Source organism: Primulina tabacum, chromosome 8, assembly GCF_025594145.1.
Source record: "Primulina tabacum isolate GXHZ01 chromosome 8, ASM2559414v2, whole genome shotgun sequence".
Taxonomy (NCBI): domain Eukaryota; kingdom Viridiplantae; phylum Streptophyta; class Magnoliopsida; order Lamiales; family Gesneriaceae; genus Primulina; species Primulina tabacum.
The window spans coordinates 34,542,655-34,568,696 of record NC_134557.1 but is presented as its reverse complement, the minus strand read 5'-3'; the positions used below and the strand labels follow the sequence as shown (position 1 = coordinate 34,568,696).

The 26,042-nt window shown below is 36.9% G+C and overlaps 2 protein-coding genes and 1 pseudogene across 2 annotated transcripts; 1 reads left to right on the top strand and 2 right to left on the bottom strand.

Annotated features, from left to right (window-relative positions):
- Positions 1-314: 314 nt before the first annotated feature.
- Positions 315-5,931, bottom strand: LOC142553941 (eukaryotic translation initiation factor 2 subunit gamma-like; annotated as a pseudogene).
- A 7,410-nt stretch (positions 5,932-13,341) lies between these two features.
- On the bottom strand, positions 13,342-15,309 carry LOC142554693 (uncharacterized). The gene has a single exon (XM_075665362.1). The coding sequence runs from the start codon at positions 15,307-15,309 to the stop codon at positions 13,342-13,344; it is 1,968 nt and encodes a 655-aa protein (XP_075521477.1).
- Positions 15,310-19,625: 4,316 nt separating this feature from the next.
- On the top strand, positions 19,626-20,996 carry LOC142553940 (uncharacterized). Its single transcript, XM_075664505.1, has one exon. It carries the CDS (start codon positions 19,704-19,706, stop codon positions 20,994-20,996), a length of 1,293 nt encoding a protein of 430 aa, XP_075520620.1. The 5' UTR covers positions 19,626-19,703.
- Positions 20,997-26,042: the final 5,046 nt, after the last annotated feature.

Below are 26,042 nucleotides of genomic sequence, written 5' to 3'. Positions count from 1 at the left end.
TGTCCAAGTAAATTTTAATTTTTATTGTGGTGTTAGTATTTCACAATTGTTGATCATGATATTACTATTTTTAAATTAACTAGATTTGATTAGTACAGATGATGATAACAGAGGAGGCGGTGATGATGCTTTCGACCCGAACCCGAGTCTTTTTGCTTTCAGCAAGAATTTATGATATTTTCTTATGGTTTAAAAATTTGACTGTGATGGTTTGATATATGTAATTGTGATGTAAGAATCCATAGGTGTAAGAATATAATTTCCGAAGTGTATCCAAAACTGAATGCAAATGCCAAATAAAAAATCTATTAACAGTAGAAAATTTATGGGATGGACTTTCATTTAAGCTTACGCACTTCCTTATAAATACGTGAAAACGTTCAAATTAAAAAAATGAAATCCAAATGCTAACTATAAATTAAATCCTACGATCATCCCATGTGTATAATTTATTGTCTGAAAATGAGAGAATATCCTATACTTCAAAATCCTATCACGAGCTTCTTATATCTTCCATGCGTTACACGCTGATAGTCCACATCTTTGTTGTTATCTCATCCCCTGGTTGTGTGATTTGTGGGGATGATCATCGTCGGAGTCCATCACACAAACGCACTAATTGGGCAGGGTGGGATGTCGAGAGTGATACCAGCTCGAATCCGTCCCCAGCCAATAAGACGCCAGTGCTTCTTGATTCTACGGCTTAGGGCGATTTTCTCTCCTTCGCCGGTGCACACAGGGGAAGTGAGCTGTAGTTTGGCAACATCTTTCCCGACAGCAACAACACAAGCCCCTGTTGACATAGATCCTATGTTTAACAGAAGGATCTCTCCCCTTGCCAGTTTCGAGACTTTATCCTGTCCCTCTGCATCCTTCGTCCGAACACCAAGTAGACGACACAGCAAAAAGATCTTAACCTGTAGCACAGTAAATCATTTAACAAAGCACTTATACTCATATGGGATCTCGGCTGCCATTTTTTTCACTTGAAACAAGCTACTAAAATACAACATAAACATAAAGTTGGAGCTGTTCGAATTGACACTTGCCTCTAGTTCAACGTACACTTCAGGGAGTGAGCCAACCTCTCCAAGAACCTGGCCAACCAACCTATCTGCACGTGTAAGCGTAGGATCCATGGTTGTTCCAACTCCAATAAGGCCCCCGGGAACGGCAAATTGTAATTCGTTTTGTTCAGCCTATAAAGAGACTATTCTGGAGTATAAAGGTGTGCACTTGATGTTACCATTTTTGTCCTTCAATACAATACCTGGACGGACCTCGATAAATTGATTTACCTTCAAAACACCCTGCAAGAGTAACCACAAAGTTATTTCATATTGCGTCAGCTGTCCATTCACAAATTTACTTTTGGGAAACCAACAAGACGAGATTGATAACTAGTTCATATGGATCTTAATATTTGGGAAAAATGGTTTAGAAATCTTGGAGTTGTGTTTATTTAATGACCAATTCTGGACCTATATTCCTCATTTTATGCGCATACAGATGCGTTAAATATAAATAATTTGGTGGACCACCTTCTATTTACTCGAACTTTTGGGAGGAGTGCCTAAAAATGATGAAAATCTGAATATGATCTTTAACATACTGGAAAGCCACTTTCAAGGCATTTCAGCTTCAAATAAACAATGGTCACTGACAGAAAAGTTAATGCACACAAAGAAAAAGCTGAATAAACAATTCTTGTAAGGATAAATTAATGTGGCCTGAAATAAAAAATTTTAATCTTCCAAGTTTGAAGTAATAAAAGAAAATTTACCTTCAGAATACTTCCACCGGCAACACCACCGTGGATTTCATCAACACTTTCACAACCAGGCTTGTTGATGTCAAACGACCGGATTACGTTCATAATTGGTGGTGAAACGAAGTTCCTCTCTGGAATGGGGATTTTCTGCACAATGTGTTCACATACAGCGTCAATATTATACTTCACCTGTGCAGAAATTGGTATCACCGGTGCACCAACTGCAACAGTTCCCTGTCGAGATATATTGAAAGAAGAAAGTTAAATGTACGCATCAGTGAAATTTGTATCGCATCAGAGGCATCAATTAACCTGGATGAAATTCTGAATGGCTTCGCGGTGGTTGATGGTAACATTTTCCGGAACTAGATCAACTTTATTCTGAAGTATTATAATGTGCTGAAGACGCATAATTTCAACAGCAGCTAAATGCTCAGACGTCTGAGGTTGAGGACAACTCTCATTGGCAGCTATGAGAAGTAAAGCTCCATCCATAATTGCCGCACCATTAAGCATTGTAGCCATGAGAATATCATGACCCTGTGGCATCAGGACATTTTTTTTTTTGCGAATATAAACATACTTGAAGCCCAGTTGAAAGGTTTGGTTAAAATATAAATACCACAAAAAAAAAAAAAGGCCTAACCGACACTCCTAAAGAAACATTTTCAAACAAATAGGCATGTGAAACATTACCGGGCAATCAACAAAAGAGATATGCCTAAGCAATTTCATCTTGCTGCTCTCAAAGCCAGGCACATCACACATGTTGGATCTCGGTTTTCTACACGCCCAAACGCAGCGGAAGTTTTAAAATTTTATTTATTTTGACAATCAAAATATGATTTGTTTGGGCGCTCGTATGATTTTAACAATAAACATTCATAGGATGTTTAGAAATTATACATTTGTGAATTAAATCACTTGGCTCCAACTAATCCGATATAAACGGATTAGCTCTTGATGAATCCCTACGAACTTTCTTCAAAAGACTCCTTTTGTTACGTCTAATCAGGTCCACGACTGAATAATATGTTCCTCTTTCAAATTGCACTAGAGAATATGAAAGAGATTTTGCGTATGAGAGAAAATTAAGAGAGACGGCTCAAAAATTTTCCTTCAAGAGGCTGAATTTTTCTCTTTTGGAGGTGGGTGTCTCGAAACCTTTTTGGTGGTGGGGCTAGGTTTTTGACTTGGATATATTATTTATAGTAAATCCATACCCTAATTGCATAATTAACATTAATGAATTTGATTTAATTAATTGGGCTAGTCTAACTAGTTTAATTAATTTAATAAAAGCCCATTAAAATTTTAATTATTTAATATGTTGGACTTGTACCCCTACAAGCCCATTAAACATATTATCCACCATATTTAATTTATTAATTAATCAACTCAACTTTTGAGCTTAATAAATTAAATACATTATAAATTCAACATTTGAATTTATTATTTAAATTATAAATTCAACTCCTTGAATTTTTATCACCTCCAAAATTTAATATTTAATAAACCCAACATTTGAGTTTAATAAATTAAATTCTCAAATTTTATAAATTCAACTCCTTGAATTTATTCTCTCAAAATTTAATTATCATAAATTTAACTCCTTGAATTTACTATATAATATAAATTCAACTTCTTGAATTTATTCTCTAAACGGGAACAAATAATCCAGTGCTTGTGTGACCCTCAATGGTTCAGGGATATAGCTAGCCGTGGGTTCACAACTCTTTGTGATTCAGGACATAATCCTTTATTCGGGCTTACCCTAGTTAGCCTCATTCTTTTCATCAACACCTTGATCAAGAATGTCAGAACTCATTTCTGATTGCACTCATCGGATCATGGTAAGAGCATCTAGTAGCATCGCCCCATGATCCCCTAGGTATCACTGATAGTGCCTGCAAGAACCAGTCGATTGTGATTAACGTACAATACGGTCCCTTCATCTCAAATATCCCGATCGAATCTGCAACCATTGGTTCATCGAGGGTTGCATATTATTTCGATAACTATGTGATAACTATAATAGTGGCATCGCGTGTACTATTGGAGAACTCCTTCTCCAACGTACATCTCATACTCTGGCCAGAGATTCCATGCACTATTATTTCATTAGATCACATAAGATATCCACACCCGCAGGTGAGCGGTGAATCCGCGACTACAATGCACTGGCTCCTATATGTGTCGCAACTATACCCAACCTCGCCACCTGATGACTCTCATGGAGCCGGTAAACGAGTCAAAGCACAGCCCTAGCATATAGAGCCTCAGTGTTGTCCCGGGTCGTAAGGACTAATGGTGTACAATCATAACCACGGACTTATCCTCTCGATGAATGATAACCACTTGGAAAGTCCGAGGGAGGGTTGTTCGGTATAATCATCATATGACTACCCATCTGTATGTTTGGACATCTCTATGCCCTTACCAAGAAACGCAGTACACAACATCACAGATGCCAGTCTCGAGCTCAAGCGGCCTTTATCCCTGTTTTAGGCGACTGAATCGACTAGGAACAAATTTAGAATATGCAGTGTTTACAAATGAGTTTCAACATCGAATTACGATTCATTTGTATTAAAGCATAATCAAGGACTTTATCTATGCTGTTTGCATGGGTATACAGATAAAATATAACAAGACCATAAAAAAGTTAAATTATATTAAAATAAAGATTGCTTATTTCACTTGAGTCAATAAATTCCCTAGCCAACCGTTGGCTTGCAGGACATCTACTCTAACAACACATTGGACTGTCTTCTTTTCCACTTCCATATGCCCTGAAAAGAAACACAAGTCAGGTAATAAATTCACATCAATGAGCAAACTCGACTTTGCAGGGCTTACTTGTAGCACATGGGTCGAGGGCATCGATCATCTTCACACTTGTATATTTTTGCATTGGCATACCCAAGCTTGATGGTAATATTACGTTCCAATTCGTTTTTAAAGCGAACGGTCTGCAGGTAAAAGGCATTCCAAATTGCAAGAACTTCGATTTATACAAAATAATTTTTAGCATTTACAACACAAGATGTATAGATATGAACACAATGACAACGGAGAACAATCCTGAGAAAAAAGTAGGAACCTAGGTGAATACAGTAACAAACAGTAACAAGTTCTACTAGCATAAACTTTAGTAAAAGGTGACTTGACTTCCTACAAATCAAAATTTCAAAGATACTTAAACTGGCCATATTCCAAGATACTTAAAATAGTCAGCATATGGCCCAATTGTTATTTCTCCGAGCCAATAATTATCAAATTAAGTAACGCATCACCCAGATCCTCACGGTGCTTTAATGCTACAACAAGCATGCATTTCCAAATTCACAGGTTCAAGAAATGGCTAATATACCTGGACACCAGATATGGCTTTTACAACTGTTGACTTCCCGTGAGCCACATGACCAATCGTCCCTGGAGGAGTAAAATAACAACGTGGGATTAGTAAACACAATAATTAAAAGACGAAAAAATAATCATATTGTACACATAAAGCAGTTTAAAGTACAATAAACACAAGCTAACCTAAGTTTATTGTAGCCTGGCGAGAAATGACCTCAGGCGAGAGTGGATGGAGCTTTGTCACATCCAGCTTACTTACATCCTGCTCCATCAACCCCTTTTTAGACATTCTTGCAACTATTGATTGTTCCATAAATACCCAAGTGCGAAATTTTGTGCAGAGTGGGGATGACACTTGAAAAGCTCACAATTGACCGTAACCAAAGGTGACACGAACTGCAACGCCTGGTCTGGTGGCAATGATCCAAAAACTAAAGCAGTCTGCGAGTATAATCTACTGAAAATTTTAGGACATGATGACAGAAGATATAAAGAGCAGTGAATGCTGAAGCTATTCTGCAGTCTGCATTCTTATCATAGAAGCTCAACAGGTTTTTAATAGCTAATTCAACTTTGTTGATCATCATAGAAACATACTAGTTAGGATAAAAGCCATTGGAGGTAGACACGTTCAATCTCACGAAAAAGAAAGCCTTTTATCCTTCACCACCATCAAAAAGAATATATTTTCACAACAACTATATGCTTACAAGACCAACTCAAAAAAAAAAAATTCAGATTATTCAATTCATGAAAACCAGTAACCAAAATATAACTTGAAACTGGAATCTATTTTAAATTATATTATTGCATATGATTCTAAGTTACAAATATACTCATTTGCCTGATGAAATATGCGTGCTTTAACTCCACACTCCAATATCAAATGGTTTTTCGTGCACAAAAAGAAGATTTGAACTCCTCAACTTGATTCTTGGTCCCACGTGCGGAATATGAGATAATAAAAACCGAAAATAAAGAATAAACTGGACACCGAGATTTACGTGGAAAATCCCTAAAAATTATTAGGGTAAAAACCACGGGCAAGATGAAAAGAATTCCACTATAATATTTTGTGGTGTACAACTCACTCACTGTGTTTCCAAAGAGAACACACGCTCTCTTAATACAGGAGAACAAACACCTCACAAATATTATAGAATTAAGCACTCAAATGCTTATAAGATGCGAGAAAACTCGAAGAATGGATAATTTGAAATGAAGGAATGAAGCTCTATTTATAGAACTTCGTGTCAGTGTGAATACGCGTTAAAAACGCGTATGAAAATTCCTCTTCAAATTTTCCTGCGGCCAACCCACGTTTCTTTGACGGGATGAATTCAACAAATATGTGCTAATTTATTTAGCTGACCCCATCAATAATTATTTTCAACTTGATCTGCCGACATTTCTCCCACTTGGAGATTGATTGAGAATCAAACATATCTCCACACATCCTTTCAATCTTGCCATTCCATGCTGCTTACGTTTCTGCTAGGCCACTTGAGGATCTACACCACTCAAACTTATCAGTGTTCACTGGCTTGGTCAGAAAATCAGCTATGTTTTCTTTCGTATGGATCTTCTGCATATCCACGCTTCCTTCTTCTACTACTTCCCGCACAAAGTGAAATTGTACTCCAATGTGTTTTGTCCCTGGAATGAAAGGCTGGATTCCTTGCGATGTGCAAGGCACTCTGACTATCACAAAACAAAGGAACATTCTCTTGTTTGTGTCTGATTACCTCCAATAACCTTTTAATCCATATTGCCTCCTTGTAACCTTGAGTAGCTGCCATGTATTCTGCCTCTGTTGTAGATAACGCCACAACTGTCTGCAGTTTTGAAACCCAGCTTACTGCTCCCCTTGCAAGTGTAAACACATAACCAGTAGTAGATTTCCTCTTATCAGGATCACCTGCATAATCTGAATCGACATAGCCCCTGAGTGTAAAATCCGATCCTCCATAACATAATGCAGCATTAGAGGTACCCTTAATGTATCTAAGGATCCTCTTAACAGTGCTCCAATGCTCTCGTCCAGGATTCGCCATATACCGACTAGCTGCTCCCACTGCTTGAGCAATGTCCGGTCTTGTACAGATCATGGCGAACATCAAACTTCCCACTGCTAATGCATATGGTACTCGAGACATCTCTATCCTCTCTGTTTCACTGTTAGGACACATCTTGGAGGATAACTTGAAGTTAACAGGAAGTGGGGTCGATATTGGCTTACTATCTTGCATGTTGAAGCGTTGCAAGACTTTCTTCAAATAATTTTTCTGGGAAAGCCAAATCTTTCTGTTGCTTCTGTCTCGGTGAACTTGCATCCCTAGAATCTTGTTTGCTGGTCCCAAGTCCTTCATATCAAATTCCCTAGCCAACTATGCCTTCAATCCTTGGACAAGATCTTTGTTGGGGCCTGCTACCAACTTGTCGTCCACATACAACAGCAAAATGATATAATCATCACCGGACCTCTTGAAATATGTACAAGGGTCTGCACTCTGTCTGTTGTATCCAAGGCTCATGATATAGGAATCAAATCTCTTGTACCAATACCTCGGCGCCTGTTTGAGACCGTAGAGAGATTTGTTCAACCTGCAAACCAAGTTCTCTTTGCCTTTTTCCGCAAAACCTTCAGGCTGGAGCATATAGATTTCTTCTTCAAGATCCCCATGAAGAAATGCCGTTTTTACATCTAGCTGTTCTAGATGTAGGTCAAACACCGCATACAATGCCAGTACCAGTCTGACTGTTGTAAGCCGAACCAAAGGAGAAAATATCTCATTGAAGTCAATGCCTTCTTTCTGAGCATACCCTTTTACCACCAACCTAGCACGATACCGCTCCACTTGGTTATTGCCATCACGCTTGATCTTATAGACCCATCTGTTTCCAATGGCTTTTCTCCCTCGTGGTAGTGTAACAAGATCCCAAGTTTTATTCCTGTCTAATGCCTACAACTCTTCTTGCATTGCTATCATCCACAAGGATACATCCGAGCTTTGAGTAGCCTCGTGGAAACTCGATGGCTCACCATCCTCTGATAATAGACAATATGCAATATTGCTTTCAGTGACATAATCTGAAAGCCAACCTGCTGGTCTTCTGTCTCGAGTTGACTGCCTCACATTGGAAACTTCAGACTCAACAGGTTCTTGTTCTTCGTGCTCTGGTACTACTTCACAAGAAACTTGACATTCGTCCGTCTTATTTTCTACCTGAAAAATAGTAGTTTCTGAATTCTGTGTGCCTTTGTCTCCCTTTACTTTATCTTCCTCAAAGATAACATCCCTGCTGATGACAAGGTTGTGAACAGTAGGATCCCACAAGGGAAACCCCTTAACTCCATCAACATAGCCCAAGAAGATACATTTTCTGGATTTTGAGTCCAACTTCGATCTTTCTTGCTCATTGTACAGAACGTACACAGGACTTCCAAATGTATGCAAATGGGAATAATCCGTTGGCTTCCCAGTCCACATCTCCATCGGAATCTTCAGATCAATCGCCACTGAAGGAGAACGATTGATAATATAACAAGTGGTTTTGACTGCTTCTGCCCAAAATGACTTTTCTAGACCTGCAGTCCTCAACATAGCTCTTGTTCTGTCCAACAAAGTTCTGTTCATCCGCTCCGCCACTCCATTCTGTTGAGGTGTGTAAGCCATCGTGAATTATCTCTTGATGCCCTCATGTTGACAATATGCATCAAATTCATCACTGGTATATTCTCCTCCATTGTCAGTCCTTAGACACTTGATTTTCTTTTAAGAATCAAGTTCAACTCGCGCTTTGAAATCTTTGAAGATTTAGAAAACATCTGATTTCTTCTTGATTGGATAGACCCAACATCTCCTAGAGAAATCATCAATGAACGAGACAAAGTATCTCGCTCCTCCTAGGGATACAACCGGTGCTTGCCAAACATCCGAATGAATCAGCTCCAATATGCTTTTGCTCCTGGCAGTAGAAGTGCCAAATTTTAATCTATGTTGTTTACTGGTAACACAATGCTCACAAAAGGGTAGTGACACTTTTGTAAGTCCCGGCAGCAGCTTCCGTTTTGAGAGAATTTTCAACCCTCGTTCTGACATATGCCCGAGCTTTCTATGCCATAACACCGTTAATTCTTCTCATGAACCAATTGATGCAACAGCTAGTTCTACCTCTTTGTGTGTTTCTCCCAAAAGTACATACAGATTTGCAGCAACCTTTTCCGCCTTCATAACCACAAGCGCGCCCTTCACAATTTTCATGATCCCGTTCTCGATACGAGTTTTGAACCCGATGTCATCCAATTGCCCTAAGGACAAAAGATTCTTCGTCAGACCTTTCACATGTCGTACCTCCTGTATGGTGCGAATGGTGTCATCAAACATTTTAATTTTGATAGTACCGACCCCAGCGATTTCCAAGGCATGATCATTTCCCATGAATACAGATCCTCCTGAGACTGGTTCATAATGATCAAACCATTCTCTCCGAGACGTCATGTGCCACGTCGCTCCTGAATCCATAATCCATGTGTCACAAATTTGTGTCTACCTTCTGCAACTGTTGCAGCTTCGCTGAATAATATTTCACCAATACCTGAAGTACTGGCCACATTTCCTTGAGAACTTTTATCGATACTCGTACACTCTCTCTTGAAGTGCCCTTTACCGCCACATTTAAAGCAGTAAATATTTTTCTTCTTACTTCTCGACTTTGATCTACCTCGCCTTTGGCTCCCAATGGAGTCAGGTCCGTGAATTTTCCTCTTATCATCGGTAAAGCCTCTGCTTGCTTCGAGGTTACCAACATATCTTTCTTATTCTTGCGCCGGCTTTCTTCTCCGAGAACCGCAGTTAAGACATCGTCAAATCTTAGAAATCCCATAAGAATATTGTTGGTAATGTTGATGATAAGTTGATCATATGAATCTGGTAGACTTTGAAGTAGAAGCTCCGCACGCTCATTTTCCCCTATTTTATGCCCCATGGAAGTGAGTTGCGCAAATAGAGTATTTAGTGTATTGATATGGTCGGTCATCGATGAGGATTCCGCCATCCGAAGAGTATAAAGCCTTCTCTTTAGGAAAATCATATTGTGTAGAGACTTGACCTCGTACATCTTTGTCAGAGTATCCCAGATAACTTTTGCTGTTTTTATTTCAGATATACTTGACAAAATTTCGTCAGCTATAGCCAAGTGTAAATTGGCAACATCATTATCATTCATCTTGTTCCATTTTCCATCATCTGTAATCTCCACCGGTCTATCTCCAATAGCCGCCAAGCAATTCTCCTTTCTTAAAACTGCTTGTATCTTTATTTTCCACAGCATAAAATTGCTTCCGTTGAACTTTGCTATCTCGTACCTTCCCGCCATTATGTCTACAACAATTTTAGTAGACCGGACAAAATAATCCCGCCTTAAATAAAAAATCTCAAAAAATCTTTTCTGATGTGGAAGGTCAGTCTAGGCTGCAACCACAGAGCATACTCAGAATTTTAAGAAATTTTAAACCAAGGCTCTGATACCACTTGTTGGTCTCACGTGCGGAATATGAGATAATAAAACCCGAAAATAAAGAATAAACTGAACACCGAGATTTACGTGGAAAACCCCTAAAAATTATTAGGGTAAAAACCACGGGCAAGATGAAAAAAATTATACTATAATATTTTGTGGTGTACAGCTCACTCACTGTGTTTCCAAATAGAACACACGCTCTCTTAATACAGGAGAACAAACACCTCACAAATATTATAGAATTAAGCACTCAAATGCTTATAAGATGCGAGAAAACTCGAAGAATTGGATAATTTGAAATGAAGGAATGAAGCTCTATTTATAAACTTCGTGTCAGTGTGAATACGCGTTAAAAATGCGTATGAAAATTCCTCTTCAAATTTTCCTGCGGCCAACCCACGTTTCTTTGATGGGATGAATTCAACAAATATGTGATAATTTATTTAGCTGACCCCATCAATAATTATTTCCTACTTGATCTGCCGACACTGATGAAACCATGAAATAAATTTATACAATTCCATCATCGACTTAGCACCGAAAATAGATATGATATATCTCAAAGTGAAAAAGGCGAACGATGCTATCTGGCAGAGGAAAATTTCGGTCACACGATTTTCTCTCTGGCGACACAAAGTTTCCTCTGTTTACGTTCTTTTTTGTTTTGTATTGTATTGTATTGTTATACGGAAGATAGATTGGTGAAGGATTTTTAAAGGGTAAAACTCCTACTTTCTTAATGAAACACTTTTAATCTTATTTTAATAATAAAATTTTATTATCAAATATAATGATAAGGACAAAATTTTATATAAGGAAAACTCCTACTTTCTTAATAAAACACTTTTAGTCTTTAAATATTTTAATTCAATATTTTTAGTCCTCAAACTTTTAAAATATAATAAAATTAACAAATATTTTTTGAAACAAATAAAGATAAAGATAAATTAGATAGTAAATAATCACAATCTATGACATATATCTATATGATTATATATATAAAAAAAATTTACAGTAATTTTATTATCCACATTTTATTTTTATTACATATTTATTTAATATCTTAACAAAAATAAAATTATATCTTTTGAACAAAATTAAATAATTAGATAGGTTTGATATCAGATACACTTAGCTAAATATCAATAATATTGAATATATATTTTTACTTTTTTTAGGAAATTGTTAGAAAACCCATTAAGACGTGCACATATTAAAAAATTTCTATAATATTTTGATCTTGAAATTAAATTCGATTATTTTTCATGTATAAACCCGAAGTACAAAAATGTAGATAACTATTATTTATAAAATAACTATAATATATTTTTATTTTTATATAAGAAAAATACAACAAAATAAGAATATTTATATTTTCGATAAGTGATTATTTACTGTTTCATATTTCATATACTCACTAACTTTTATGTTCATTTTTGGTCCCTAGAATTTAATAAATATCATAAATTAGTCTCTACAATTATATTTAACCATAAAATTAATTATGAATACTGATTGTTTTGCATTATTTAAAGTTTTAAGCTTAATAAAATTATGGAAAATTAGGTTTAAGCTTAAATAATTATTATAAGTCTAACTTTTTAATTTTTAAATTTGACACCTTATCGAACACACCGAGCCATCTCCCAAAATATCCGAGCCACGTCCGAACCACCTTGAGCCAAACTTGAGCCAACCCATCTAGGAACATTCCTGACCAAGCCCAGCCCCTGGAACGTAACCCAAAATCGCTCAAACTCCTTCTGGAAACTCACCCAAAATCTGCATGTGTTCATGTGTTAGTATCCTTGGTGTAATAGGTTCCCTTGTCAACTAGGACACCTCCAAGCCTTAACCACACGACCCTACACGACACTAACCCTCCCTGGACCACGCCCAGACCAACCCAAGTCCCAGAACTCGCGCACCAAGCACCGCACCAGAAACATGCAGCTTGGCCGAGACTCCTCCTTGGATAGAACCAGGGGCGGTCCTAAGAAAAAAGAGGCCATAGGCGAAACTTATAATATGGTCCTCTTGTATTGATTCGAAATTCAAATGTATATTAAAAAAATTGAATAGCAAAATCAAAGTAAACCAAAATGTGTAAATAAGAAAACTACACATAGAAAAAGGTTTACATAATTTCTCAAAATAATTTATTCAACAATCAATATTATTTAAAACGCACTCTTCTTGCGTTTTTTGAAGCAAAGTCATCAATTATGTCGTCATATGAGATATCCTCCAGTATGTCTTTTTCGATGCAGAGGATCGCCAAACTATTCAATCTCTCTTGACTCATTGTGGTTCTCAAATAAGATTTCAATAATTTTAACTTGGAAAAGCTTCTCTCAGCTGATGCTACAGTTACAGGAATAGTCAATAAAATTTGATACGTAACCACAACTGTAGGAAAAACATCCATTTTCAATGCAAACTCCAAAATTTTAATGGCTGTCCAAGATTTATTTGTGTCGTAAGCTTCAAGAGGTAGCATCTCTTGCAATATTTGTAATTCTAAAAGCAGATCATGAGCATCAATATCAGACGCATCATCTTTTTTCAAAGTAGATTCAAGATTCACACAACATTTTCTCAAATAATCTTCATCCAATGCCATTAACTGTTTTCCATCCAACAGAAATCTAAACATCTCTTCAAAATTATTCAATTGCTCAAATCTACTTCTCAACTTCCAAAAGAGCAATATCGACCACAACAAGAAAATAATCAGTCCTAAAGCATTCCTCAGCTGTTTGTGGTTCTCTTTCAGTATTAGCAACCTCATCAAACTGTCTCTTTCTAGAAGCTTGTCGTCGCTCTAGAAATACAGGGTCGACTCTAATATTGGAAGCAATTTCTTTAGCAGAATTTATGGCAGAGGCAAATCCTTCTTCCCTGTAATTCTCAAAAAAAGAAACAAGCCCTTTCAATTGTTTCATTGCAACATCAATATGCATCGTTTCAGATTGTAAGGATTTACTAACCGAGTTTATGTTGTAGAGAATATCATACCAAATCACCAAACTTAACAAAAATTCAAAGCTACTAAGTTCATGTGTTGCTAACAATCTAGCATCCCTGGATAATCTTGCATCCTCAGTTAAATCCGCTACCTTAAGTAAAGCTTCTCTGATTTGCCCAACTTGTGACTTAATGGCCTTGACACTTTCGATATGACTTTCCCATCTCGTGGTGCACAATGACTTGAGTGTCAAATTATCCAAACAGTCAAGTAGAATACTCCAACGTTTTGTAGAATTTGAGAACACGGTATACATGCATTGACATGCTCCAAAAAAAGATTTTGCTTTAACACAAGAGTTTGCCATATCACAAATAACCAAATTAAGACAATGACTACCACACGACATATAAAAGGCTCTTGGATTTATATCAAGCAATCTTTTCTGAACACCTTGATGTTTTCCTTTCATGTTGGAGCCATTATCATAACCTTGTCCTCTTATATTATCAATATCAAGTCCAAGAGAGTCCAATGCAGCACACAATTCATTGAAAAGGCTCAATCCACTCGTGTTTTCAACATTCAGAAATTCTATAAAGTATTCCTCAATTTTTACAGGAACGCATGACACATCAACACACCGTAATATTAAAGTCATTTGTTCCTTGTGGCTTGCATCAGGAGTACAATCAAGTATCACTGAATAATACTTTGCTTTCTTAACCTTTTCAATGACAACATTTTTCACTTTTAATGACATATTCGTTATCAACTCATTTTGAATTTTATGACTGAGGTAATGATGATGAATTTCTTTTCCTTTAATGAGCCGAAGATGTTCTTGCATTATAGGATCAAACTCGGCAATCATCTCAATCAAGCCCAGGAAATTATCCTTTGAACTATCCTCCATATTTTCATTTTTTTCACGAAATGACAAAATATTTTTAGCCAAACATTTTACCACTGCTATAATTCTTGTCAAAACCCCTCTCCAACGGTGTGTTTCATTTTTAATCTGTTCCTGCAATTCTTTGTCAATTGTTTCATTTTTCCTCAACCTCACTTGTAACTCCACCATCGATCTCAAATTAGCAAGATGTTCATGACATTTTTCGTGTTCTCTAAGCTTCTCACTTAGATGCTTCCAATCTCTAGATCCGTCTTCTGCTAATTGACTTCGTGATGGAAGTGTTTTGAAAAGCTTACAGCAGAAACAAAATACTTTATCTAACTCCTTTGAATAAACTAGCCATTTTCTTTCATGACTTGTTTTGTTTGGAAGCACTCTATTATAATGCTCTGAGGAAAAATGTCTACCAAGTTCATCATGTGGGTATTCAAAATTAACCTCTCTAATGGGGCCTTTTTCAACGAGTAAATCCCTCATTTTTGTATCAAGGCTATTCCAAACTCTTGGATCAAATATATTCAGAGAATGATTTATGTTTTCATTTTCCTCAATACCCATAGTGTTTGCAACATACATCTCTTCTATTTGTTCGTCAGAATGATTTTCTTGTGCCCTCAGATTATCGACATCAACAATCAAATTTTCTTGAACTATACTCGTTTCTTTCAAAACAAACTTATCCATAGAGCCTTTCATTGATTGGGTCATCTTCTTTTCTGTTTGCTTTTTTTTCCTTTTTGAACTTCCAGATGGGTATTTTCTAGGCATCCTATTTCTTCAAGTGATACTACACCAAGAACAACCACAAAAAAATAATTGAACTATAAAGAATTATCCTTCACATTCATAATTATAAAATTATCCAAAAAAAATTCACAATGAACTATTAAAATTCAAAATGCATGTGCTAATTTAATTTAACACCAGTTAATTTAGCAATTCAAAATCAAATTCAACAAAAGTCCCAAATTTCAAAATTAGGTTTTGAAAATTCATACCTCTAATCTTCGACGATAAAAAATTTACTAAGGGATGACGAGGAGCAACGATGAGTACTGAAACAAAATTGAGATGATAGAAGACAATTGGAATGGAGGTTAGAGATTGGTCAGATCGTATAGCTTCATCCGCCGAAATCGAAAATTGAGTCTTACGATTTGAGTATTGAAAATGCTGCTGTTATAATTTTTTATCATATTTAGGTCTTATTATATATATAATATAATTAAAGTAATTATTTGGGTCCCAATACTATTATATATATATATATATATATATATATTAAAAAAATTTGGGGCCCCCATCAAAATGGGGCCCTGGGCATGGGCCCAGTTTGCCCTTGGAAAGGGCCGGCCCTGGATAGAACTCCAGGTTTTTGCTGCTAGGGCCCCAACCACCGAGCCACCCCTTGAACCAGCCCCTCAAGAACCATCTTAGGACCCTAACGACCTAACCTAGCCCAGCCCAGACCCCCTGGCCGAGCCCCTCTCTTCCCTGCACCACAGCAACAACCTACGCTACTTTCATGGAGCTTCACGGGTAGGACTCCTTCCCAGCCTCTTGTCTCGGGTCCTAGCGTGGCTAGGACTCTTCCCTTGACCCCTAACAGACCCTAGCCATGCCATGGTCCCAACCGAACCCAAGTCCAGTAGCAACATCCATGAACCGAACCCTTGTGATCCACCAAATTAATTTTGTTCCCATCTTGTTTGTTTACGTATGCTGTGATTAAAGTGCATCCTAGGACTCTTTAAATTGTGTAAAAACAACCCTTAAACAATCCCTGATCATGGCAGCCCCTTTGTGTATGGAAACAACAATTTTTTTGAATCAAACCATGCCTTAAAAACTCATGCTTGAACAAAAACGAAAATAATTAAAAAGTGTCACTTGATCTTCATGCAATCCATAGTTAAATACATAATATGGTGTGATGATAAGTAAATGAAAGAATATGGCGTGTCTTTGCGTTTTACACGCACGATTATTCGTTGACGATTGGCGAAGAATGGGGCAAGACCTTGGCTTTGAATTCTCCTTGGCTTTCTTCGATTTTTCCCTTCAATTATTGTAGATGTGTGTGTCGTGTGTTGGGGTGGAGGAGAGTTTCTGAATTTTTAATGAGTGTGTGGCGTGAGTTATGAGAGTGTGGGTGGGTTTTTAATATATTTTATAATTAATTAATTATTAATTAGGCTTAGCCCATTAAACATATAATTAGGCCATTAGTGCTTAATTAATATTTAATTAAAATATAATAATAGTTTTGTTTAAATAAATTGTGAATTTATTAGCCGGGTTGCCAAAACGTTTGCATTTTTGTTGAAAATCCAACAACGATAAAAATTACGTCCCGGCGTATAAAATCACCTCAAAACCTCTTATTTTCAAAAATAAGAAAAAGTATCACCCAAATTTTAAATAATTAAAAACAACTATTTAATAAAAATATTTTCTATTTTTTTCAGCCATCGGTCTCCGTTCCTCTATCGCAACTCGAATAACCTTTTAAAAATACATTTTAATGCAATCATGTAGAAAAATATATTTTAAATATGCAAGTATGCACAACATAATTAATTCATGCAATTAAAACATTTAATCACAATACAAAAGAATTTAATAATTGCATGCACGTGGTTTGCGTGGACCTTAAAATTTTCGGGCGTTAAAAAATACACTTAGCTAAATATCAATGATATTGAATATATATTTTTACTTTTTTTAGGAAATTGTTAGAAAACCCATTAAGACGTGTGCATATTAAAAAATTTCTGTAATATTTTGATCTTGAAATTAAATTCGATTATTTTTCATGTATAAACCCGAAGTACAAAAATGTAGATATATAGATCTTATTTATAAAATAACTCTAATATTTTTTATTTTTATATAAGAAAAATACAACGAAATAAGAATATTTATATTGTCGATATATGATTATTTACTGTTTCATATTTCCATATCCTCACTAACTTTTATGTTCATTTTTGGTCCCTAGAATTTAATAAATATCATAAATTAGTCTCTACAATTATATTTAACCATAAAAGTAATTATGAATACTTATTTTTTTTGCATTATTTAAATTTTAAGGACTAAAAGTGTTACTTTGATATGTCTAAGGACCAAAAGTGTGTTTTTCACGGGTTTTATATATTTGATTTGATCAGATGAGTTCAAAGCTTTAATTAGGCTTTCGCTAAACCCAATTTACAGATGACAGGATTGAGTTTATAGTTTAGAGAAGTAAATAAATATTTTTTAAAAATTATTAAACTCAAGATATCACTATGAACTGGAGTACTTTACAGTTTTTATCTATGTACAAATCCCGTTTCTCGACAAATCGGATGCAATTAAACCAATTTGAAATTATTTTCAAAGTGTGGAATGGTCTCACTCGGTGAAAGATATATTCAATAAGCTTATGTTTTAACATGATGAACCGAATAAGTATTAATGTAGAACGTAAATATATATATATATATATATATATATACTATAAGGCTTGTGATTTTATTGAGAATGCGGAAGATCGTCTATTCGAATTTTTACCAACCAAAAGGGAAACTACCCAGCTTTCCAAACAACGGAGAAAGGGGAAGAGATGGCAAAAAATGCTAGTGTGTGCACCACTACAATTCGCCGATCTAGAAACATGATGAAGATCTATCTTGTGACGGCTATCCAGTGCTTTCTGTAATTCTTTAGCAATTGCACCATTATGACTGAAGTTCTCAGCTGGTTTGGCGACTGCTTGTACCGCCAGGAGAGAGTCAGTTGAGATTTCATGGATCTCCACATCATGTTCCTGCACCATATGCAATCCTTCTTTTATCGAAACTAATTCCGCATAAACAACTGACGGTGGTTTGGAGATTCTTTGTCCGAAGGCTAATATAATTTGTCCATCATGGTCTCGTACTATCCCTCCAACTGAACACCCACCGGAAACATAATTCACCGCTTCATCGACTTACGATTTCAATATATTAGGCGCTGGTCGTTGCAAGCGATCTCGTGGAACAATATTCCTCTGCACGTGGGTGATACTTAGGGATGCGCGGGCTTCCTTGAAATCCTTTAACATAGAGATACTCCAGTCCACGTCCCATGGATCATTACGTTGTATCTTAGCGTGCAGAATCCGAAGCCTTTCATGCCACACGGCCCATGTTCGCATAACAAAGATCTCCAGGTCTGTCTTGTTTACCGCTGCTTTCATCCGAAGGAAAATTAAATTTATAGTTTATCTATAATTATAATATATTAATCTATATTTTTTATTTTTAATCTGTCTTTTTAAAGGTTTTATTGATAATCTCATCCTAAATAAAAATGTATTCTAAAATAATTATTTTAAGTGTTTATATTTTAATATATAATTTTTAGATATTTTACACTAATATTATTTAATACCAAATAAATTTTAATATGAAATGTGTCGAAGGATGCTAGTGTCTTTTTTAAAATTTTGAAGCTACAATTATCCAATCAAAGTGAATTTGTATTTATATATTTAAAATAAATAAATAAATAATAATAATAATAATAATAATACCTTCAAGAAATCAAGATTATCGAGATTAATTTGTAAAGCACGACATTTGAAAACGTCGTGACACTTTCATGAAAAATGCCCCCAAATTCAATCAATAACTTTAATGAAACACTTTTAATCTTTAATTAATTAGTATTTTAATCTTTAAACTTATCGCCATCAATTTTATTATTAAATATAATGATAAGACAAAAATTTTATATAAGGAAAAACTCATACTTTCTTAATAAAACACTTTTAGTCTTTAAATATTTTTAGTCCTCAAACTTTTAAAATATAATAAAATTAATAAATATTTTTGGAAACAAATAATGATAAAGATAAAGATAGTATATAACCACAATCTATGACAAATATCTATATGATTACATTTATTTTTATTATATATAAACAAAATTTTACAGTTATCCACATTTTATTTTTACCACATATTTATTTAATATCTTAACAAAAATAAACTTATATTTATGTTGGAATTATTGCTTTTAAACAAAATTAAATAATTATATAGGTTTAGAGGGCGGAAACCTGTGTTCTGCAGGATGGCACCGCATGATCGTTTACTGATTCGTGCGTTGGTTCTAAAAATTACTAAATCATGGACCCAGATGAGATTGCAAGACTTGTTAACGTTATGAAACTTGATTATCAGAATCCACATGAGGCGTTCACGATTGAGGATGAGGACATACGGATTGGAGCGGAACGCCTCTCTTGCTGCTTGGTGGCTAAAATCCTTCCTTTCAAGGTGATTAATGAGGAGGCATTTAGACAGCAGATGCCTAGAATATTACAGAGCGAGAGGAAGATTATTATTGAAGCGGCGGGTGATAACCTATTTATTTTTGAATTTTGTTCTCAGCGAGACAGAACAAGGATTCTCCAGGAAGGCCCGTGGAATTTCTCTAGAAGTTTGATTGTCCTTACAGAACCAACGGGTTGTCATAGCCCTCGGACTTTGAGGTTTGATGAGGCCACGTTCTGGATTCAACTCCATAATATCCCATTAGCTTTCTTGCATGAAAACCTTCTTCTAAAATTGGGAAGTCAACTGGGCATGGTAGTTGAAGTGGATCGTGGTGATCATGGAGTTGTGCTGGGCTGTTTTGCGAGGATTCGTGTATGCATTAATATTTCTCAACCCTTGCGAAAATGTATCCGTGTTACTTCTATGAGCGAGGAGGAGGATATTTTCATCATACTTGTCTATGAACGACTGCCAGATTTTTGCTATGCCTGTGGAAGAGTTGGTCATACTCATAGGGAATGTGAGGATACTTCTGTTGATAAAGTGCGATTTGCTTGTGGGGCTTGGTTGAGGGCGGCTGCTCATGTTAGTAGGACTAAGGATAGTAAAGAATCTGGAACAAAACCTAATACTGAGAAGAATGTTGCATCTTCTCAAAATGGGACAGAGGAGATTGGGAATCAGAATCTGGTCGTGGTACCTCCTACTGATCAGATTAGAGGAGGCAATGGCTTGTCTAATGGGGGTAATTTCGGGAGCCAAGGGAAGGAGGATGATAGAGGACATATCCAGATTGAAGGGGACGGAGGGAGATTGGTAAACATGCAGTCAAAAGTGTTACTTAGCATGGATCCTCATGTGCTGGAGGAAGAATCTGGTAGTAGAAACATAAGCGTGGAAGCGGGGGCTAAGTGTAACGCTAAACACTGGAAACATTTGGCAAGAGAAAAAGGGAAGGAGAAGGTGACAGGATTAAATTCTCTGCATTATGTTGGTTCTAAGAGAGCCCTCTTAGAGGATGATGATGGTCTCTCTCGGGAAAGCGCTAGCCCTATTAAGAAAAGGGCAAGACCTGGTGACGAAAGGGTCAGTTCTTGCATCCTCCCGGCGGTGGTTGCTATGCAACCCCGCCAACCATTATGAATATCGTTGTTTGGAATGCTCGTGGGCTTGGGAACCCAAGAGCATTCCGGGAATTGGGGCGATTGATCGCCGAAAAAGATCCCACTCTCTTATTCTTGAGTGAAACCAAGGTGAGAGAGTCTCAGTGCAGATGGTGGAGATGTAGATTGGGTTTTTCCGGTAGCTTCATGATTGATTGTCAGGGCAGAAGTGGGGGTCTTGCGCTTTTCTGGAAAGCGCCAGTTTCAGTAGCGATTAAGTCTTTTTCTCTTGGCCATATTGATTGTACAGTCCAGGAGGGTAGTTCTTTGTGGAGGTTTACTGATTTTTACGGGCAACCTGAGACGTCCCTTCGTCATTTCTCTTGGGAGCTTTTACATCGTTTAAAGGAAATGTCGGATCTCAGGGATTTGCCATGGGTAGTTGGTGGAGATTTTAATGAACTATGTTTTGATAGCGAGAAGGTTGGAGGGAATAAAAGACCTTCCGCTCAAATGCAAGCGTTCCGTGATGCTCTTGAACTCTGTGAATTACAAGATATTCATTGTAGTGGGGAGCTCTTTACTTGGGTGAATCGTAGAAAGGCAAGTGAAGCTATTTTTGAAAGGCTTGATCGCTTTGTAGGAAACATGAGATGGAGGCTTCTTTTCCCTACAGCTCGAGTTTGTTCTCTCGAGTTTTACCATTCGGATCACAGACCAATTCTATTGAAGCTGTCTGGGGTGGCTGGACATACATGTGGAATAAGTACAACTCGGGCAGTGTATTCCGTTTTGAGAAGAACTGGCTTCTGAATAAGGATTATGTGGAGGTGGTTAGAAATGGTTGGGGTGGTCCAGATCAGTCTCGTACTATTCTGGATCGCATTTCCTCTTGTAAACGGGCGCTCTTAGCATGGGATAAGAATAAGGTGAGGCTCATTCCTATTCTCCTTAAATCAAAGAGGGAGCAATTAAATTCTCTTAGAACTTGTTCTCAATGGAAGGCCTCTACTGACCAAATTCGGAATTTAGAATTGGAAGTTGAACATCTTGCTACTAAAGAAGAAATCTATTGGAAAAAAGTAGTAGGGAGGCATGGCTTAAGGATGGAGATCGTAATACCAGGTTTTTCCATACTAGAGCTTCCCATCGGAAGGCCAGGAACAACATAAACGGCCTAGTCTCTAGTCATGGTGATTGGTGCACGAGCAATATGGGTATGGCCGATATAGTGTTGGATTATTTTGGGTCCTTATTCACATCTTCTAGCCCCACGGAGGCAGATATGAGAAAAATGTTGGAGGTGGTTGAGCCGAAAATTGATTCCTCGACGAACCAACTGCTTTGCTCCCCATTTTCAGCAGATGAAGTCCGTCGTGCCCTCTTTGATATGCACCCAGACAAAGCTCCAGGGCCGGATGGTATGTCGGTTCTCTTTTACCAAAAAGGTTGGGATGTGGTAGGTAATGATGTGACTATAGCTGTACTAAGTGTTCTTAATGAGGGGGTCTCTTTGGAAGATTGGAATGACACCATTGTCACGTTAATACCGAAGGTCAAAGAGCCGATGATGCTCAAAGAGTTCAGATCGATAAGTCTTTGCAATATATGCTATAAAATTGTTTCTCGAGCCATTACTAATCGTTTTAGGCCTATATTCTCTCCAAAGTAGTTGAAGATTCTCAGAGTGCTTTCATCCCGGGCCGTATGATCAGTGATAATGTGATTGTGGGTTTTGAAATATTGCACTGGTTGAAGAATCGTAAGGCGGGGAAGAGCGGGTTTGCAGCTTTGAAACTAGATATGAGTAAGGCGTATGACCGTGTGGAGTGGAGTTTTTTACAGGCATTGATGGGGCGGCTAGGCTTTGATGATAGGTGGATATCCTTAATCATGAACTGTGTTAGATCAGTAACGTATTCCTTCAGGGTCAATCAGGAGGTGGCTGGGTCTATTATTCGAACCAGAGGACTTCGGCAAGGAGATCCGCTTTCCCCTTATCTATTTGTCTTGTGCTCTCATGGACTGTCGGCCTTACTATCCTCTTATGAATTGCGGGGTTTGTTTAGGGGAGTGAAAATTGCGAATGGATGCCCATCAGTTTCTCACTTGTTCTTTGCAGATGATAGTCTGGTGTTTTTCCGAGCTTCTATGGATGAGGGTGCATGCGTGAGGGAATGCCTTAATGTTTGTGAGAGAGCTTCGGGTCAGATGATAAATTATGATAAATCGGCTCTCTCTTTTAGCCCTAACACTTCCCCTGCTTTGATTGAAACGGTCAAGGGGATCCTTAGCATACCGGTGGTGCAGTGTCATGATATTTATTTGGGGCTACCCTCAGTTTCGATGAGGAGCAAGAAATTCCAATTTCGGTATCTGGTGGAACGAGTTGTGAAACGAATTCAGGGTTGGGGTCATAAATGGTTCTCTTCTGGAGGAAAGGAAGTTCTGATTAAGGAAATTTTACAGGCCATTCCCACTTATGCGATGCAATGCTTCAAACTCCCAGTTTCAGTGTGTGAGGATATTGAAAGGGAATGTGCCAATTTTTGGTGGGGCACTGATAATGGTAAACGAAGAATGCATTGGCATTCATGGGACTTTCTCTGCAAGCCTAAGGTAAGGGGAGGGCTTGGTTTTAGGAAGCTAGTTGAATTCAATCGTGCTTTACTAGCCAAACAGTTTTGGAGAATTCTACGAAACCCAAATTCACTTGTCAGTCGGGTTTTGAAAGGCCATTATTTTAAGCATGTGAATGTTATGAAAGCTGGTTTGGGTAGTAACCCATCCTACATTTGGCGTTCACTTATTTGGAGTCGAGAGATTTTATCAGACGGTATGCTTTGGAGGATTGGGAATGAGAACTCTGTCAAGATTTTTACCGATAAATGGGTTCCGAGCATGCTTTCGTTAGTTGGGAATACTTTGGTTCCCTGGGAACATGAGACTACTGTAAGTGGATTGATAAAAGATGGAGTATGGGATGAAGCTTTAATTAATAATAGCTTTAACACGTATGTGGCCGGGGAAATACGGAAGATTCCACTCCCTACAGTGGATACTGAGGATGCACAATTTTGGCGGTTTAATCCTAAGGGCAGATATACTGTAAGGGATGGATGTAGATTACAAAAGGGGCTTTTTGCAGCACCAGAGAACCAGTCGGACTTTCCTCACGAGAGATGGTGGGCGTTTTTATGGAGACTTTCCTTACCCCCCAAGGTGCGAGTGTTTTGGTGGAGTGTGGCGCATGATAGTATCCCGACTAACCTGAATTTGGCTCGACATCATGTACCGGTTCATGCATCTTGTGACTTTTGTGGATTTTATGCAGATACGACTTGCCATGCATTATTTTTCTGCCCTGTGATAAAGCATTGGTGGAGTACGTCTGGTTTTGCTTGCACTTTGAAATTAGCTAAGGGAGCCAGTACCATGGATTTTTGTCTGTGGGTACAATCACAACTGTCAAAGAATGAGTTTGAGGAATTTGCGATTCAAGCTTGGGCAGCTTGGAAGGAAAAACAAAATTTTCTTCATGGTGACAGATCAAAGCCTTTACCAGAGCAGATTACTTGGAGCTCGGCCTTTCTTACTAGTTTTCAGGAGGCCAGTACATTGGAACGAGTTACTGCTGGCCAAGTTGAAAGGAGATTTGAGACAAGGTGGAAGCCTCCAGAGGACAACTGCTTGAAGCTAAATGCGGATGCATCTTTCAATACAAATCTTAACGAGTTTAGTGTGGGTGGAGTGGTTCGAGATAATCAAGGCAGATTACTATTGGCCTTTGGAAAACAGATTAATCAACCGTTATCAGTGGTTCACGGAGAGTTGCTGGCTATAGAGAAGGAGTGAACCTACTATACGAAAAGAATTTAAGAGATGTGCAGGTAGCAACCGACTCTCTATTAGCAGTGCAAGCAGTCACGGCTAATCAGGAGAATCTTGGGTACGAAGGTTTATGCGCAAAGGATATCAGACGAAGATTGCAGAAACCGATGGTTTCTGACTTTTCTCATGTGTCTAGATCGGCTAATTAGAGTAGCCCATAATATTGCTAGTTTTGCTGTTTCTTCTCCCACACCGTTTGTTTGGTTGAATGGGGAATTCCCTTCTTGGTTGGTTCGACTTGTAATGGACGATTTTCATCAATAAAGTTACAGGTTTTCCAGTCAAAAAAAAATAATTTTATAGGTTTGATATCGGATACACTTAGTTAAGTATCAAAGATATTGAATATATATTTTACTTTTTTAGGAAATTGTTAGAAACCCATTAAAACGTGTGCATATTAAAAAATTTCTATAATATTTTGATTTTGAAATTAAATTCGATTATTTTTCATGAAAAAACCCGAACTACAAAAATGTAGATAACTCTTATTTATAAAATAACTATAATATATTTTTATTTTCGTTTAAGAAAAATATAACAAAATAAAAATATTTATATTGTCGATATGTGATTATTTACAGTTTTGATATTTCCACTCACTAACTTTTATGTTCATTTTGGTCCCTAAAATTTAATAAATATCATAAATTGTTCTCTACAATTATATTTAACCATAAAATTAATGGTGAATAATAATTGTTTTGCATTATTTAAAATTTAAGGACTAAAAGTGACCAAAAGTGTTTTAGTAAGAAAACATAAAGACTGATAATGCATTTTTTTCGGTCTTTATATTATTTGATTTAATTAGATGAGTTTCAAACTTTAATTAGGCTTTCTCTAAACCCGATTTACACCTGATAGGACTGGGTTTATAGTTTAGATAGGCTGAATAAATTCTGTTAGGTTTAGAAGCTATAACAATCTTGATTTTAATTATAACAAACTTTTTATTGTGTTTCTAACATATTTACTCAAGATGGAAGCTGAAACTCGAATTTAACAAAACTAAAAATTTGACAAGTTTTAGTTTTTGGATAATATCTCGAAGCTTGGTGATCCAAATTACCAACTGTTAAGACGATTAAACATAAAACTCAATTTGAGACAAGTAGTATTTCAAGTTAGTTGGGCTAAATCAGATGAATATAGGAAACCTGATGTTAGTAAGCTCATCAGTTTGGCTGATCAG

Coding starts and splice junctions, on each gene's coding strand:
- LOC142554693 (XM_075665362.1), bottom strand. CDS start 15,309: ATGCCTAGAAAATACCCATCTGGAAGTTCAAAAAGGAAAAAAAAGCAA.
- LOC142553940 (XM_075664505.1), top strand. CDS start 19,704: ATGGACCCAGATGAGATTGCAAGACTTGTTAACGTTATGAAACTTGAT.